The sequence below is a fragment of the Microcaecilia unicolor genome, chromosome 11 (genome assembly GCF_901765095.1).
Source record: "Microcaecilia unicolor chromosome 11, aMicUni1.1, whole genome shotgun sequence".
NCBI classification, from domain to species: domain Eukaryota; kingdom Metazoa; phylum Chordata; class Amphibia; order Gymnophiona; family Siphonopidae; genus Microcaecilia; species Microcaecilia unicolor.
In genome coordinates, this window is record NC_044041.1 from 38,166,725 (window position 1) to 38,184,286 (window position 17,562).

Sequence of the window (17,562 nt, forward strand, 5' to 3'; positions counted from 1 at the left end):
ATAAATCCAATCCAAACATGCTTGAAAGAAAGGATGTTATCCTTATTTCACATTGGAACCTGTTGCTATTGTATATAATTTGCGTTTTCCCCCACCTATTCTGACCTCATACTCCCCCAGACTGCTCTTACACAGTCCAGGAATTAACGAACTCCATAATCAGAAGGACTCGCTGGGATATAAGAAGATAGTTTATTTCAATCTTACCAATAGCAATACAGGCAAATCAGGCAGTCATATGATGGAGCAGCATTACATGACTCGTCTGTCACCCGCCTTCTCTTGTAGCCTTCCTTCTGTTGTCTGATCTAATACCCTTCTGACTCCCATTTTTATACTATTTTCACCCTATTTCAATGGACCCCAGCTTTGTCACCAGGGTTCTTGGACCTTATCAGTTGATCAAAATGACTTCACATACTATCAAGCTCTAAGTATAAACAAGATATGCTCAGAGCGCATCTTATTAGATTACTTTGCATTTTCCCCAAACTCTCCCCTAGCCCCCTCCTTTGGATGTTCTCACTTGGGGTGCAGCTGACCCAGTACTATCTCTACACAACCATAGCAACTCTTGCTCATGACGTCTTGTAGGTGCCAGTCTCCTCATTATCTACACTATTGACTGATTACTTTGAAGAAATGTATTCACTCAAAATTTATTTTGTAACAACAATGCTTTATCTAGAGCATCTCAAACTAGAAATACAATGCCTTGGCCTTTGAAGTGGAATTCCCTCCCCCCCATCAGAGGGTCCCATCCTAGGTCTTTAAGGGAATCTGTACGGAAGAGAACTGAACTCAGTGTGCCCTTCTGTCTATTATCCAGAAGAGGGGGCATGTTTCTTTTTAGAAAGAATGCACAAGTGTTTAGCCAATCAGATCAATTTTACCAACTATAACAACTTTTAAAGAAATAAAAGATGCCTTATGCAACAGAAAGCAGAAAAGTAAATCAACTAGAAAGGAAAAACAGAAGAGGGTGTAATTTGATGTTTTTCATTTTATTTAAGCAGAAAATAGCATTTTGGAATACAAAAACAGAATTACTATGGCAAACCAGTTGAATAGAAATTGGACTTGACTTCCCAGATTCTTCCCTTATTACAAAGAGAAGAAATAAATTGAGAAATGAAGCAAAGTACCTTAAAGTGTTACTGGGCAAGCTTTAAAAATGCAAGATAACAAGAACCACATGTTAGAGACGTGAAAGAGATATGCTAAGTACCGTAAATAAGAGAACTAAATTTGCATAAAGGTTCTATGTTGCATTAAAAAAAAAATGAAAAATATGCATAAGTAGATTACAAAAGCAAGACACTGAGGAACATATGCAGCCAAAAATATGTACAACAATGCTGTACCAAAACTATAAAATAAATTATTTATTATAACGTGGATAGACTTTCTTCAGTCTTACCATTAAAGACACACAGATATAGCAAAGGAAGCAAGAGTAGGAGAGGGAAAGAGAGGGGTGAAATGAGCATTGGTAAGTAGCGTAAGCTGAAAGACAATCAGACAGTTAGCAATTCACATTGAAGCCAGTAAAATTAAAAGTCTCACTTAACATACTCAGACATTTATTATGTCTTAACTAATCTTGTACTACTACAAAGTCCGAATAGAGGTGGTAAGTTTGGTTTCACTTAGATAATAGTTTCCTGTATATAAGAACTTTTTTCTTTTTAGAAACGTCTGGACAATCAATACTAGCATGTTTCATCTCTTTGGAAAAAAAACAAAAGCACCAAATGCTCCCAAACAAATATTTGACAGCTTAGTTATTTCTCTTGGATGAGTTATCTGATACTATTGGCCCAGGAGTAGAGACTTAATTATATCATTACATAATAACTGTGAGGATGATATTAAAAGAATGTATCCTCTTAATGAGAATAGGAACCAGTTCTGTGGGTACTATGGGTGTTATGGGTGTTTCAGCACTCCCAGTATTGAACAAACTCTTTGACTGTGTCCAGAGAGGGGTAATTTTCATTGGGTTTAGCAACCCAATCATATTGAAAAGTTGGCTCCCATGTTAATGAGTTATGCTCTTAATTAAAAATTGGCCTCTTTGAAATTTACTAGGCCTGAGTGCCTACATTTATAGACAAAAATTCACTAAACTCTTAAATTTAGGAGCATAAAAGTGAGTGGCAACAGGGGTGGATTTAGGAGAGGGAAAAAAAACACTTATGAGATTAGCACTGATCTTCTGCTCTAGGCTAATACATCTAGGTAAATGAATGGCAGTCCTAAATTAATAAGTATCACTTTTAAGCTCCTAAATTAAGATCAGTTTTCAGCTAAAAAGCTCTTAAGTTTGGCTGAAAAGGGCTAACAATTTAGTTGTTAATTTTGTTTCTGAATATTAGGCCCCAAGAGATTAAGACTACTCAGCTCTGTATTTGCTAAACCTCAGGAACATGGGAGTGAGATTATCCCACAAACAGAAGTGTAATGGAATAAATTCCTGCTCATGTTTATTTTATAATTTGTATTTAAAAATAGATCTGAATAACAGACATTAACATTTCCTTCCACATCCCTTCTTGTTATGGCCGATTATTGATGAGGATTCTATGCTACAAACTCCCTTCTCATAACTCCTTTTGTCTGTCAAACACCACTCGCCATGTCACAATACAGGGCCTGTACCCACACAATACACCACTGTAGAGCATATACTATGGTGTTACTAACACTGCTCTGTGACATCAGCTGGGAAAAGGGGTGAATAAAGAAGACAGACAACGGTGTTTCTGTTATGCACACAGCTGTAACATGGCATGCATGATAAGACCACTCACTGCTCTGATTGCAAACCCAGAACTTAACAGATCTATCCTGGTGAACTCACAGCCAGTCTTGTTTTCAGGATTCAGTTTATTTGCGAAGACTTCTGCCTATCTAGGAGAATTCCCCACCCTCTGTGGAGTACAATCCACAATAAAAATTTAAAAAAAAAAATCTAGGTGCCCGCATTTACACATGCCCTTCAGCATGTGTAAATGCCTGCATGTAAATATCTCATTGTGTACAATAACGCACAAGTGTGCCAGCAGGGCATCTAAACATTCTTGTGTAATGGCACTTAACTTTCAAAACATGCAAATGCAAGGGAGAGGGCGTACACATGGGCAGAGCTCCCTGCTTCATTCAGGCGCCTATACTTAAGCCTGATATAACTGCAGGGGTGTAGATGTTGGATGCACTGATACAGGCTTACTCTGGGCAACCATGTGCCATTAGAGAACAGACGTCTGCAGTGCATCTTCGGGGTGCCTAAAAGGAGGTGCCTAGTTGTAGAATTGCCTCATGAGTCTGCAAAAGATATGTCGGCACATACTGGCAACCTGATATGTTTATATTCTGAAAACTGACTGGATGCAGGTTCACTAGCAAAGGTTTGGAAAGCTGTGGCCCAGAAGGGCCCTAATTCCTAACTCACCTCAGACTGAGAACCTGTTTTACTAGCTCATTTTTCTGGGGGCACTTGGTGCCACCCTCAGCCCTAAGATTCATATTGTAACAGTGTCCCATCTTTCTCAGGTGTTAAGTTGAAAAGATTTCTTGAGGATTCTTTTAGTTATCAAGCTCCTCATTTTAGGTTATCCCTTCTGTCTGTTTTGACTTCATTTATTTCTTATTTTCTTTTTCGTAAGAACTTGAAGACTTATCTTTTAAAAAACAATTTTAGGTTAATTTCATGTTACTCTCTTTCAACCACTTTTGTTGGCTTCAAGAACCACATTACATTTACATGGGACCTGCAAGGGGTGGTCAGAACTACTCCTTTATGGGTACGAAGCAGACCCATGTCCCCAAGTAGTCTCCAGCTACAGCAGAGGAGTATTATATAGGAAAGACTTTGGGTCAGAAGTGAAGCAATTGGACTCTAATTTTGTGCATTCACTACACCTAAGTTCACAACATGGCAAGAATACTTTCTTTTTTTAAATTAATCATTACACTGAAAGTGAGTGTGGGACCTGAATTCTCATGCTTGCATTCTAAACACTATTCCATGAGAGTCAAAACAGTAATAAAGCAGCTATGAAAATTATAAGCTGGAAAGTTTTGCATCTTATAATTCGTGAATATTTGGTCTAATTAAAAGTGTTGGTCTGACACTTCCCAGCTGACCACATGACATTCCTTTATTGCAATCATATAGTTTATTTAAGCCAAATTTGGCTGTCATTTTAAACCGTCCATAAATTAAACAATGTCTAAAATGTTTCCTCTTTGACTAGTTTGTTCCTAGGATATAAACCAGTTTGTCACCTAGGCTACAATGAACTTTTTGAAATAGAATCTATTTTTTAATCACATGATTATTTTGCACACTATCTTAGTGTGCCAGGCTGCACTTTAAGCTTCTCGGGAAGCTGGTTTGATTGCAGGAGGATTGCAGGCAGGCCCAGTGAAGAAAGTGGCATTATAATTTGACAAAGTTAAAATGCCTTTCCCCCAGTACCAATAGTGTTAAATAAGCAGCTGTTTAGACCATTGGAGCCGACTCTGTGGGTGCTGTGGGTGCTTGAGCACCCCCAATATTGAGAAAATTCCTTGTATGTGTCCAGGGAGGGGTTATTTTCATTGGGCCTAGCACCCCCAATAATTTTGAAAAGTTGGCTCCTATGGTTTAGACTATATATTGTTTGCATTTTAACCACAGCTGAGTTTATTAAAACATCTGTACTAAGAAAGACACAACAGTCCTGATCCAGATTAGCAAATACAGCAAGTCAAAACCTGTTAGGTAACTGTGGCTGAAATGCCTTAAAAATTAATCCAGTTCAACATTTTGCATATTTTTCATCATGGAAGTGACAATACTGTTTGCATGTAGTTTTCTTCTTTGAACTGCACACAGCAAAACTATGCTGTCTTCACAAATATTACAGAAATACTATGGGATTTTTAAGTGTCAAATCAATTCAATGATACAAGCTTGGGGACACTTCTATAAATTCTATTTGATGTAACATTAAAAAAAACCCCCAAGAAAACTAACCTTTTTTTCATCTCTAGTAACTGGTTATTGAGTACGGATCGTTCGCCTTCAAGCTAGGAAATAAATGCAATAAAATAAACATGCGTTGTTTTCAAATCACACTCCCGTCAATTTTCCTATTAAACTATTACCATGCACGGAATAGGATAAAAGCTAAAAAAAATTATGACCTCCCACTCAGAACTTCGACCACCCACATTCAGGATCCCTGAATTCATGCCTGAAACCATCTCTTTCTCTCCATCCTTAAATATTATGCAATAAGCTTCCAGTCCAATACGGTGGAAAAGAAAAACACACAGTGTTAAAACACACAATTTTTCAGAAGAACCTCCCCTTTCCTGGCAGCAGCTGCCGGAACAGATTAGACTCCTGGTGATCAGACTTACTACACTGGCTGTGCTTCTAACCTTTACAAAGTCATCTCTAGCTGGAATTCACAAAGAAAAAGGTCACAGAGACACCACCAATTACATAAATTATCTGAAATTACTACTTGCAAATGCCACACATCCAGAAATCCAGAGAAGGGGAAGTTGTTATGATCAGGGCTGTTATGTTCTGCATATGCATTAGCTGACTCGATGCAGCTAATACCATTTAACAGACAAAAGTAGAGGAGAACTCCATGACAAGGCACAGAAGTAGTAGAAAAACAAAAATCATTTTTCAGAGGGAGACTGTTAGCCTTTCACATCTGTTTCTTTCTTATCCTTTTGCATAGTTAGAAACCTAATTTTCAGATACCACAGAATACTAGGATTCAAAACAAGAAGTTTTAGGGGAGTCACAATAATAAAACCAATTTTTAATCATGATTTGGGTTTGAACAAACAGTTAAGGGAATTTTGTGTTTTACATAAAGAAGACTTTTGAATTTGACAGGTTCTTCCGAGCCTATATTTGAGGAAAGAAGCTACTACTGAGATTTGAATATGGAAATTTTTATCTTCATGTATCCAAAGTGGTAGAGAACTAGACAGGAAGACAACTGGGTAAACTCAATGAAATAAGTAGTCCTTGTTTTCTGTGATTGTTCTCCAAGTTTATTCATTAATTGATATAGTGTGCCATCGGTAATACTAGCTAGGCAGTTAAAAAAATTAGTTACTGAACCACACTGTATCCTAATGTGACTAAAAATATTATTTAAATTCTTGCAACTGGGGAGTTTCAACAAGCCGGTTTGTACTGGCAAAATAGAAAATGAGATGCTGCACACCAGAATACCCCAATATCAAGGGGGGAAAAAGGGAAACATTTTACTTTGATTTCTGTGTTACATTATTTCCATTTCATTAATGAGGAGGAAAACTTCTACCCTGTCAGGGTCTTTCTACTTCTGATTTTTGGACTTATCTGAATACCTCATTCAGCAGTTTATAAAACTAGAGGAACTGAGAAGACCTTCCAGATACCAGAGGCAGTCTTATGGGGCTTGGATAGGGATTTTGAGAGAGAGAGGGGGGGCGCTCTGTAAGTATTTCGGCTTCAGATTCTCTATGCCACCCCACCATCACTGATGGGATCCCTAGATGCTGCATTTTTTAATTAGAGAGAACACCATATTTCCCTGTTTCCCAGGGCCTTACACAAACATAAAGCTGTTTTTATAATAAAACAATTGGTCGTGAAAACCAATCCTGGTAAGTCTATTTTTGGGAACACTGAGTTGCATGGGAATGTGCATACAGCTTGGATCCTGTCATATTTTGGAGAGCTTGTCAGAAGTGAAACCCACAAAATAGTAATTGTGGCCCTTACAATCATCTGCTTCTCCCCTCCCAACCATACCACCTTTGCTCTCTACCACCCCCCCTCCCCCCACACAGACGCTGATGTTTCTGTAAAGAAACCAAGAATCTCATTAGAGGAGGAAAATTGAGGTACTCAAAATTATTACCTTGGAACATTTTATGTAAGGACTAGAGAGGCAGAGGTTACCATATAACCAAAGTCTAGTTTTGGCTTCTGTTAGTTCATTAAGCATGCAGATAGAGAGCTTGATTTGATCCAGTGTGTTTCACTGAGGTAATACAATATGAGTATTCAAAAAAGCTTCCTGAGCTCAGATTACAGCTGAGGGAGCACTAAACAAACTAGCCAATTATACATGGCTAAAAATAGCTGAAAACTAGAAGTGTCAGCCATTACATAACTGTATCAAATTTTTAGATATGAAGATAAACCATTCAGTACATCATTAAAGTACTAAGAGCTCTGAAAAAATTAATTACTGAACGTGTCCTAATGTAACTAAAATCCAAAACAAATGCTCTAATCCTGAAATCTGTACTGTCACCATAGTGATAAACTCACAGTATTTACAGCAAAGGTTTAAGACCCTATCAGAAAACTAAACCCGTTCCTTCAAAAATGACCTGTGCTTCTTTGCTGCTTATTTGAATACTTGTTTACATCATTAATCAAAAATGTTTGCAGTTTGTTCTTAACAATATCCCCATCCCATAATCAGTTACAATGCTTCATTTTATACTAAAAATGATCCAAACGTGTGATCCTAGATGGTCCATAAGCAGATTGTTGGTTCAATCATGAATTGATAATGAATGTGACTGTTGGGCAAACTGGATGCAAGTCTGCCATTTACTATGCAACGTGCTTTCACATTTACAGTGCAAGTGACCATAAGCCTTGCACATGTGATACACTACACTTAAATGTAAGCATGATTTGTTTCTAATGTGTCTCAATGCTATTCTTTTGATAACATGCTGCTCATAGTTCATCTATCTATGTAACCCTTCTTTGTATAAAATTGACAGAGGGAGGTGACACCTTATGGACTAGGCAATTATAGCACAGTAGCAAAATATCCTACTCTAGCTGTCACAACAGAGAATATTCTGGGGTAGTACCGAAAATATATCAGATATGACCTAATTAAGAAACTGTCACAGACAATGCAGTGCAATTTATCCTTGCCATTTTGACAATTTCTACTAGTACTTTTAATGTTTTGATCTCTCTCTCTCACACACGTTAGCTTTTGCACAGATTTAATAAAAATTTCCAACTGTGTTTCTAATCTTAGTTGCCCGAGTACACAATACCTGTAAGCTCTTTAGCTGGGAAAAAAAAAGGTCTTTAGCAAACCAGCAGCTTGAATGCTAATTTATGCTTTTCAAATTTTGATTTAGGAAAGGAGCACCTTGAAACCACTGTACATCTTATCCTGCAAAACGGACTGAAAGAACAACTCCAACAGCACCTACATTCAAGGTCATGCAACAAAGTACTGTCTAGCCACCTACCTTTTGAATACTCGTCACTTCTTCTCTGCTCCTACCTAGCTCCTCGGCAAGTTTAGCGTTTTCTTCTTGCAATGCTGTCAGCTGCTGGGATTTCTGAGCTGCCGCCAGCTTCAGCTCTTCCCTGCAAGGATGTGAAAGCATGGTTACCATAGAAACATGATGGGCAAGAAAAAACTGTGGGAGAGAATCAGCTTCACAGCTCTGGAAACTAGATCTACATCACCTGCTCTTTATCGTCAATAACTCAGAGAACTATTCAAAATTATATACGTTAACATATACTAACTTATAAATGAGTATCATTCACACTCTAATCACATCAAAATGATTACATTTTCTTTGCCAGGCTGATGGTGAGAATAGAAACATAGAACATGATGGCAGATAAGGGTCAAATGGCCCATCCAGTCTGCCCATCCTCAGTAACCACTAACTCTTCCTTTTCTAATCTTTATCATTAATTATTTAGAACAAGATTTCATTCAGAAGTTGTTTTTTTTAATTTTTAAAATTATGATTTAGCATAATTAGGCACATATACAAAAATCATCTACGATAAAGATTAGTTCTGACGGAACATATTTTCAGTTTTCTCTCTGCCACAAAACATTCATGCATCACGCACAAAATTAACCAACAACCAACTTGCTCATTCAGAAGCCTCTTTCAAAAGGGTCTCCACAAAATGAAAAAGAAAGATTTCGTAGGCACGGATACAATGTTACTTAAACTTTGCATTTCCTTAACAAAAAAAACAAACAAGCTCTTTCATAATTTTACATATCCTTTCCTCAAACCCTTTTCTTCCCAGGAGTGAGGAATTTTACCCACAATTTATCTCAAGAAAAATTACTTTCAGGTACAGTAGACACCTCAGGGCCTACAATTTAAGGGCTAGATTTACTACAATGCACTACTGGGTGCCAAGACATTAATATATATCTTTTACCACAGGTCCCATTTTCTGCAGCGCAACCTATTTACTAATAATGCATGTGAATGGCCTTGGCACAGTTTAGTAAATTTAGCCTTAGTTTGAACTGAGGCACTGCAGACTTGCCCAAGGTCACAAAGTGCTATTAGTGGGATTTGGACCCCAGCTTCCTTGCTTCTCAATCCACTACTCTAACCATTATGTATACATACACCATCCCATCGTCCACTACATATCAATAGAAATGCAAATGGTCCAGGACACATTGTGCAATAGCCTCCAAAACTTGTATTATATGACCTCCCAGTTTCATCTTAAATTGGTCAAACTGGCCCTCACTTATAGCAACCTATTTACAGTAGAATGGATGGCTACGGCTTATAACCAAGGAGTGTCTTATGTGACATATGGGAGACTGGATAAGGGATACACAGGATTATAGCCCTATAGTGTTTGCGAAAGCCTTTCTAGCACTGTACCATTTTAATTCACTAATGCAAGCATTTATAGCAAGCACTACGGAATGTCCTGGTACACGCCCCTTAAGGGATGTCTGGAAGTCCTTTTTTCAGCTGTTGGGGAGCGACGCAAGGGTTTTGCATCTTTTGCCTATAAGAAGAAATGTGGACTTCTTGCCAGGGCTGGAGAATAAATATTTTAGTCATTGGGAAAAAGAGATCTTTTCTTTATTGGAACATTTGTTGGATGCAAATTGTTCTTTGATCTCCTATGTGGACTTTAGACGGAGGGTCACTTCTAGGTAGGCAGACCAATTCGTATTTTCCCAGATTATCTGTTGTCTTTAATTGGGATAACTTATGATTTCATTTGGGGGAGAAGGAGAGGGCCTTTTTTGATAATATAACCTCTAATAGACTTACAATTTCAGGGATCCATAAAGCTCTACTTTTAGCCAGTATTGGTAAAAGTTGTATTGTCTTGAAATAGAGATGGGAAAGTGCTTGGGGACTTCCCTAGAATTTTGGAATGTGGGTATCAGGGGTATACCACAACTGGCTCACAACGCAGTTCTGTGTGAATGCTATTATCGGACAACACATACAGTGTGAAGTTACTCACCTGTAGCAGATGTTCTCCGAGGACAGCAGGCCATGTATTCTTATAGCTGGGTGACCTCATGTACACCGACGGAGCCCAGTGGAGATGCTGCCTAGTGTATATAACAGGTAGAAAATTCTAGCACATGCGAGGGTGCCTTCTCACCCGATGCACAGATGCAGGTTCCTCAGTAGAATAATATATTTGAAGGAATACAATTCCTAGGGGAGGTGGGATGGTGTGTGAGAATACTTGGCCTGCTGTCCTCGGAGAACACCTACTACAGATGAGTACCAAGCAGGCTCATCAAAAATAATGCTGTGACAATAAGAACCCAATATGCCGAGACCCTGAAGTCATATCAACCTTAAACTATATACAAACTGGTTGTGAAGGTGCAGCCTGGAACAGAACTGGGCCTAAGGTGGTGTTGGGGCTCTAGATACCAAATTCTGCAAAACTGTCTGACCGAACTGGCTTTCACATTAGGTATCCTGCTCAAGGCAGTAGTGAGATGTGAATATGTGGACCGAAGGACCAGGTTGCAGCCCACTTGAGGCAGATCTCAAGTGGGTTACCGATGTAGCTATGGCTCTGACATTATGAGTCAACCCAGAGTGAGCATAAGTGAAGGAGAAGCAATCTACTAGCCAACTGGAAATAGCTACCCCCATCCTGTTTGGATCAAAAAAACAAAAGGCTGGGTGGACTGTCTATGGGCTTTAGTCCACTCCAGATAGGCGGCTAAGGCTCGTTTGCAGTCTAAGGTATGCAGTACACTCTCACCAGGAGGGGCATGTGGTTTTGGGAAAAATGGCAGGATGATCGACTGATTAAGATGGAACTCTGACACCATCTTAGGAAGGAACTTAGGGCGCATGCGGAGACAACTCTATTGTGGTGAAACTTAGTATCAGGTGGATCAACTAGTAGGGCCTGAAGCTCACTGACTGTGAGAGCTGACCGCTACCAAAAACACAACACCCCAGGTCAAATACTTCAGATGACAGGACTCAAATGGCTCAAAAATGGAGCTCATCAACTGAGTTAGAACAACATTGAGATCCCATGACACAGGAGGTCTGACTGGGGGCTTTATCATCAAACCCCTCATGAATCAAACAACTAGAGGTTGCACAGAGATGGGCTGGCTTACCTCCTACATAAAAATGGTAAGCACAGACTTCACAGAGATGCACTCTTACAGAACTGTTTTTTAGCCCAGACTCAGAGAGGTGCAGGAGGTATTCAAGTAGTTTTTGCGTACGCCAAGATAAAGGATCTGGCCCTCATACTAGACGGCAAACCTCCTCCATTTAAAAGAATAACATCTCTTAGAGGAATCTTTCCTGGAAACAAGCAAAATTTTGGAGATACCCTCAGGTAGATTCAAGGCCAAATTCTATGCTCTCAACATCCAGGCCGTGAAGGCCAGGGAACTGGAGGTTTGGATGCAGAAAGAACCTCTTGTTCTGCGTAGAGGGTTGGAAAACACTCCAATCTCCATGGCTCCTCGGAGGATAACTCCAGAAGAGGAAACTAGATCTGTCTTGGCCAGAATATAGTGATTAGGATCAATGTTCCCCATCTTGCCTGAGTTTCAGCAAAGCCTTCTCTAGGAGGGGTATCACAGGATAAGCATACAGAAATTTTTCTCAATGAAGGAGAAAGGCATCTGACGCTAATCTGCCTTGTGATCTGAGACTGGAGCAGAACCAAGGGACCTTGTTGTTCAGATGAGGTGGTGAAAAGATCCACTGAGGGAGTGCCCTACTCTTGGAACATCTTGTGGGCTAGGGCCATATCGAGAGACCACTCCAGCTAGGGATACTGCTTTATACCATCTCGTAAAGGAGGGCCCACTGCCACATCCATATCACCTCCTAACACAAGGGGTAACATCCCATACACCCCTGCTTGTTCACATAATACATTGCAACCTGATTGTTGGTTTGGATGAGAACAATTTGGCTCTGTAGTTGATCTCTGAAAGTCTTTACAGTGTTCCAAATTGCAGATCTGAGCAGACCACACTCCTTGGGTGTGAAGCCCATCCACATAAGCCCCCCATCCCAAGTTGGATGCATCGCTGTCAACACCTTTTGAGGAGGTGGAATTTGGAATGTAAGTCCCACAGTCAAATTAATCTGAATTGTCCACCAGAGAGGGGATTGAACAAGCTCTGGAGGAACTCGGATGACATCTGCTAGGTTCCCCATGGCTTGAGACCACTGGGAAGTCAAAGTCCAATGGGCAACTCTCAAGTGAAGGCAAGCCATGGGAGTGACATGCATTGTGGAGGCCATGTGGCCTAACAATCTCAATATCTGTAAAGCTGAGACCTGCTCATTGCTTTGGACCTGTGAGGCGAGCGCTATCAAGGTATCTGCTCTCACCAGTGGAAGAGAGGCTTGAGCTTGTACCATATTGAGCAAGGCTCCTATGTATTCCAATTGTTGAGCTGGAAGGAGGTGGGACGGGGTGATTTATGAAGATACATAAGAGCTCCAACACCCAAATAGTTCTCCTCAATGATCCTTGCACTCCTTCCTGCAACGTGCTCTTGACCAGCCAATCCTCCAGGTAGGGAAACACAAATTCCCAGTCTGTGTAGCGATGCTGCAACTGCTGCTAAACATTTGGTGAACTCTGGGAGCTGATACAAGGCCAAAAGGCAGAATGCAATACTGGTAGTGGTGTTCCCATACTCAAAATCTGAGATACCTCTTGTGGCTGGGAAGTATCAAAATATGGATATAGGCATCCTTTAAGTCCAGAGAGCTTAGCCAATCTTGTTCCTGAATCATGGGGAATAGAGTGCCAGGAATTTGTTCAGGGCCCACAGGTCTACTAGGATGGGACAAAATTCCCCCATCTTTTTGAGCACAAGGAAATACCTGGAATATAATTCTTTCCTTCTTCCCTGTGTGGCATGGGTTCAACCACATTGGCCTGTAGAAGGGCGGAGATTTCCTCTACAAGTACCTGCTTGAACTGAGAGCTGATGTAAGATGCTCTCGGTGGGCAATTTGGTGGTTTTTGATACCAATGAGTGCGTAACTGAGGTTGACTATTTGAAGAACCCACTGGTCAGTGGTTATAAGGGGTCACCTTTGATGGTCAAAATTCAGCCTTCTCCCACTGGTAGGTCTTCCGGGACAGTTACTTGGATGGCAGCTATGCTCTCCTGGAGCCAGACAAAAGCTCATCCCTTGCTTTGAGAATGGGGAGCCAGCTGGGCCTTCTGAGGATGAGATTGACATGGCAGGGAATATTGGGACTGGGGCTGTTGGAATATGCCTTTAAGAGTAATAGGCCCAGTTGAAAACCTCCTGGTGTAGGAGGATGAAGCTAGAGGCTGCAGAGAGAGGGCCTGAATGGTGTCAGTGTGTTTCTTGATGAGGTCCGAGACCTCCTCCACTTTGTCGCCAAAAAGATGGTCTCCTTGGCACAATACATCCGCTAACCTCTGCTGAACCACTGGTTCCAGGTCTGAGACACTCAGCCATGAGAGTCTGTGCCTCTCCACACCTATAGCAGAGAGTCTGGATGCAATATCAAAGGTATCATAAGCGCCCCTGGCCAGATGTTTCCTGCACTCCAGCTGTCTGTTGGCCAACTGGTGAACCTCTGCGGCCTGAGCATACTGTGCACCAAAGACTTCCAAGTATATGCTCATGTAGAGCTGGTAGGACTGGATGCAGTTAATGAGCACAGCATGGACAGAGAGTAGGTATGGAAGAGTTAACCAGCTAGCATGTTACACTTACTGCATATTAACTGGCTTACACACAGTTAATGCGGGGGCATTAGCACCTCCTAAAGAGGAGTGAAGTGCTCCCGTGTTAGCTGTGGCCAGATACTGCACAGGACCAGCATTAGGAAATGCTGGTTCCAACCCACTGGGTGAAACGTAAAATTTGTAGCTACCATGTGGTATATTTCTGTGCTAAACTGCAGTAACTACAAATTTTACTGCAGTAAAAAATGGCCTTAGGACATGTTTATGCATGTCAATCCTGTGTGCTAAGGCCATTTTTACCGCAGAGGTAAATGCATTAATGGCCACACGCTAAGTTTGCCATTAGCATGTGGCAATGTAGCTGTGCTAACCAATTAGAATTGAACATGCCTAGAGTGTGGATAGTGCGCACACATGCAAAAGGTAAGCCCTTTTATGCAGTGGTAAGCATGCGTTAGTGCTTACTGTTGCTTAGTAAAAGGGCCCCTTAGTATATTATGGCAGTCTGAAAACTCACAAAAAAAAAAGGGGGGGGGGGGGGTCTATTCAGTTTTGCTGAGATATGTTCTCTAACATTTAATACTATTATTTTTATTCACTTAAGGTCGATAAAAGCTCTCGCACCGAGGATATGTTTCCAAGTACTGCCCAGGAGGGAAGGGTTAGGACAGCTGTTGTAGTTGGTGATTCGATCATTAGGCATATAGATAGCAGGGTGGCTGGTGGACGTGAGGATCACCTGGTCACTTGCCTGCCTGGTGCGAAGGTGGCGGACTTCACGCATCATCTAAATAGGATTTTAGATAGTGCTGGGGAGGAGCCGGCTGTCTTGGTATATGTGGTACCAATGACATAGGAAAATGTGGGAGAGAGGTTCTGGAAGCCAAATTTAGACTCTTAGGTAGAAAGCTCAAATCCAGAACCTCTAGGGCAGCATTTTCTGAAATGCTACCCATTCCACGCGCAGGGCCCAAGAGACAGGAAGAGCTCCGGAGTCTCAATGCGTGGATGAGACGATGATAGAGGAAGGAAGGAGGGTTTTAGATTTGTTAGGAACTGGGCAACATTCTGGGGAAGGGGGAGCCCATTCCAAAAGGATGGGCTCCACTGTAACCAGGGTGGGACCAGGCTGCTGGCATCGGCATTTAAAAAGGAGATAGAGCAGCTTTTAAAATAGAAACTGGGGGAAGATCGACAGTCGCTCAAAAGTGCATGGTTCGGGATAAGGTATCTTTCAAAGATTACAGGGAAGATAGGGCACCCGATAGTGAGGTTGCAAAAGAGACCGTAGTAGAACAGGTGTCCTTAAATAAAAATCAGACAAAAGATTGCAAATTAATACTGTCAAGTACTGAGCATGATGTAAATAGGAACAACAAACATAGTTTGCGAATATATGCGAATGCCAGAAGCCTAAGTAATAAGATGGGAGAGTTAGAATATTATTATTTATTGCATTTGTATCCCACAATTTTCCCACCTCTTTGCAGGCTCAATGTGGCTTACAATATATCATGAATAATGGAAATACATGAAAGATAAATATTTAGTATTATAGACAGATTTTGGGTGACATGATTATGATAGGACAAGATATTAGTCTAACAAGCAGATATACTAGAATATATTGCACTAAATGAAAAATTAGATATAATAGGCATCTCTGAGACCTGGTGGAAGGAGGATAACCAGTGGGACACTGTCATAACAGGGTACAAATTATATCATAGTGATAGGGTGGATCGAATTGGTGGAGAGCCTTGAATCAAATAGACTGTGTTTTGTTTCCTGCAGAATTTTCATCTTGGATTTAAAATTCCATGTGTAAAGGGGAAAAGGATAATGATAGGAGTGTACTACCATCCACCTGGCCTGGATGAACAGACGGATGTAGAAATGTTAAAGGAAATTAGGGAAGCAAACAAACTGGGCAAAACAATAATAATGGGTGATTTCAATTACCCCAATATTGACTGGGTAAACGTAACATTAGGGCATTCTAGGGAGGTAAAATTCCTTGACGAAATCAAGGACTGCTTTATGGAGCAGCTGGTACAGGAGCCGATGAGAGAAGGAAAAATTCTAGACCTAGTCCTTAATAAAACGCATGATCTGGTGCGGGAGGTAATGGTGCTGGGGCCGGTTGATAACAGTGAACATAATATGATCAAATTTGATATCAGCTTTGAAGCATACAAAGGAAATCCAATACATTAGCATTTAACTTAAAAAAAAAAAAAAAAAAAAAGACTATGATAAAATGAGAAGAGCGGTGAAAAAAAAAAAAAACTCAGAGGAGCGCCTTTGAGAGTCAAAAGTTTACATCAGGCATGGATGCTGTTTAAACACACCATCCTGGAAGCCCAGGTCAAATATATTCATGTATTAAAAAAGGAGGACAGAAGACCAAACGACAGCCGGCATGGTTAAAAAGGGAGGTGAAGGAAGCTATTGGAGCTAAAAGAAAATCCTTCAGAAAATGGAAGAAGGAATTGACTGAAAATAATAAGAAACAGCATAAGGAATGTCAAGTCAAATGCAAAGCACTGATAAGGAAGGCAAAGAGGGACTTTGAAAAAAAAAGATTGCGTTGGAGGCAAACACAAATAGTAAAAAATTTTTTTTAGGTATATTAAAAGCAGGAAGCCAGCAAAAGAATCGGTTGGACCGCTAGATGACCAAGGGGCAAAAAGGGGCGATCAGGGAAGACAAAGCCATAGCAGAGAGATTAAATGAATTCTTTGCTTCGGTCTTCACTGAGGAGGATTTGGGAGAGATACTGGTTCCAGAAATGGTATTCAAAGCTGACGAGTCGGAGAAACTGAATAAAACCTCTATAGACCTAGAGGATGTAATGGGTTAATTTGACAAATTGAAGAGTAGCAAATCTCCTGGACTGGATGGTATTCATCCCAGAGTACTGATAGAACTGAAAAATGAACTTGCAGAACTATTGTTAGTAATATGTAATTTATCCTTAAAATTGAGTGTGGTACAGGAAGATTGGAGGGTGGCCAATGTAACGCCAATTTTTAAAAAAGGTTCCAGAGGAGATCCGGGAAATTATAGACTGGCGAGTCTTACGTTGGTGCTGGGCAAAATGGTAGAGACTATTATAAAGAACAAAATTACTGAGCATATTCAAAAGTATGGATTAATGAGACAAAGCCAACATGGATTTAGTGAAGGGAAATCTTGCCTCACCAATCTATTACATTTCTTTGAAGGGGTGAACAAACATGTGGATAAAGGTGAGCTGGCTTGTGTATCTGATTTTCAAAAGGCGTTTGACAATGTACCTCATGAAAGACTCCAGATGAAATTGGAGAGTCATGGGATAGGATGTAGTGCTCCTATTGTAGATTAAAAACTGGTTAAAAGATAGAAAACAGAGAATAGGGCAAAATGGTCAGTATTCTCAATGGAGAATTTTTAACATATTTATAAATAACCTAGAGATGGGGGTAACTAGTGAGGTAATTAAATTTGGAGATGACACAAAGTTATTCAAAGTAGTTAAATCGCAGGA

At 40.4% G+C, this 17,562-nt stretch overlaps 1 protein-coding gene across 6 annotated transcripts in view; it reads right to left on the reverse strand.

Moving 5' to 3' along the window:
* The window catches only part of CLIP1 (CAP-Gly domain containing linker protein 1), a 156,602-nt gene that overhangs the window by 16,945 nt on the left and 122,095 nt on the right, over positions 1 to 17,562 (reverse strand). For all 6 annotated transcript variants that reach the window (XM_030217859.1, XM_030217856.1, XM_030217855.1 and 3 more), the window contains 2 exons: positions 8,299 to 8,419; positions 5,024 to 5,076 (listed from right to left, as the gene is read on the reverse strand). In XM_030217859.1, coding sequence (XP_030073719.1) covers positions 5,024 to 5,076; positions 8,299 to 8,419 — 174 coding nt within the window. The remainder of the gene's footprint in view (positions 1 to 5,023; positions 5,077 to 8,298; positions 8,420 to 17,562) is intronic.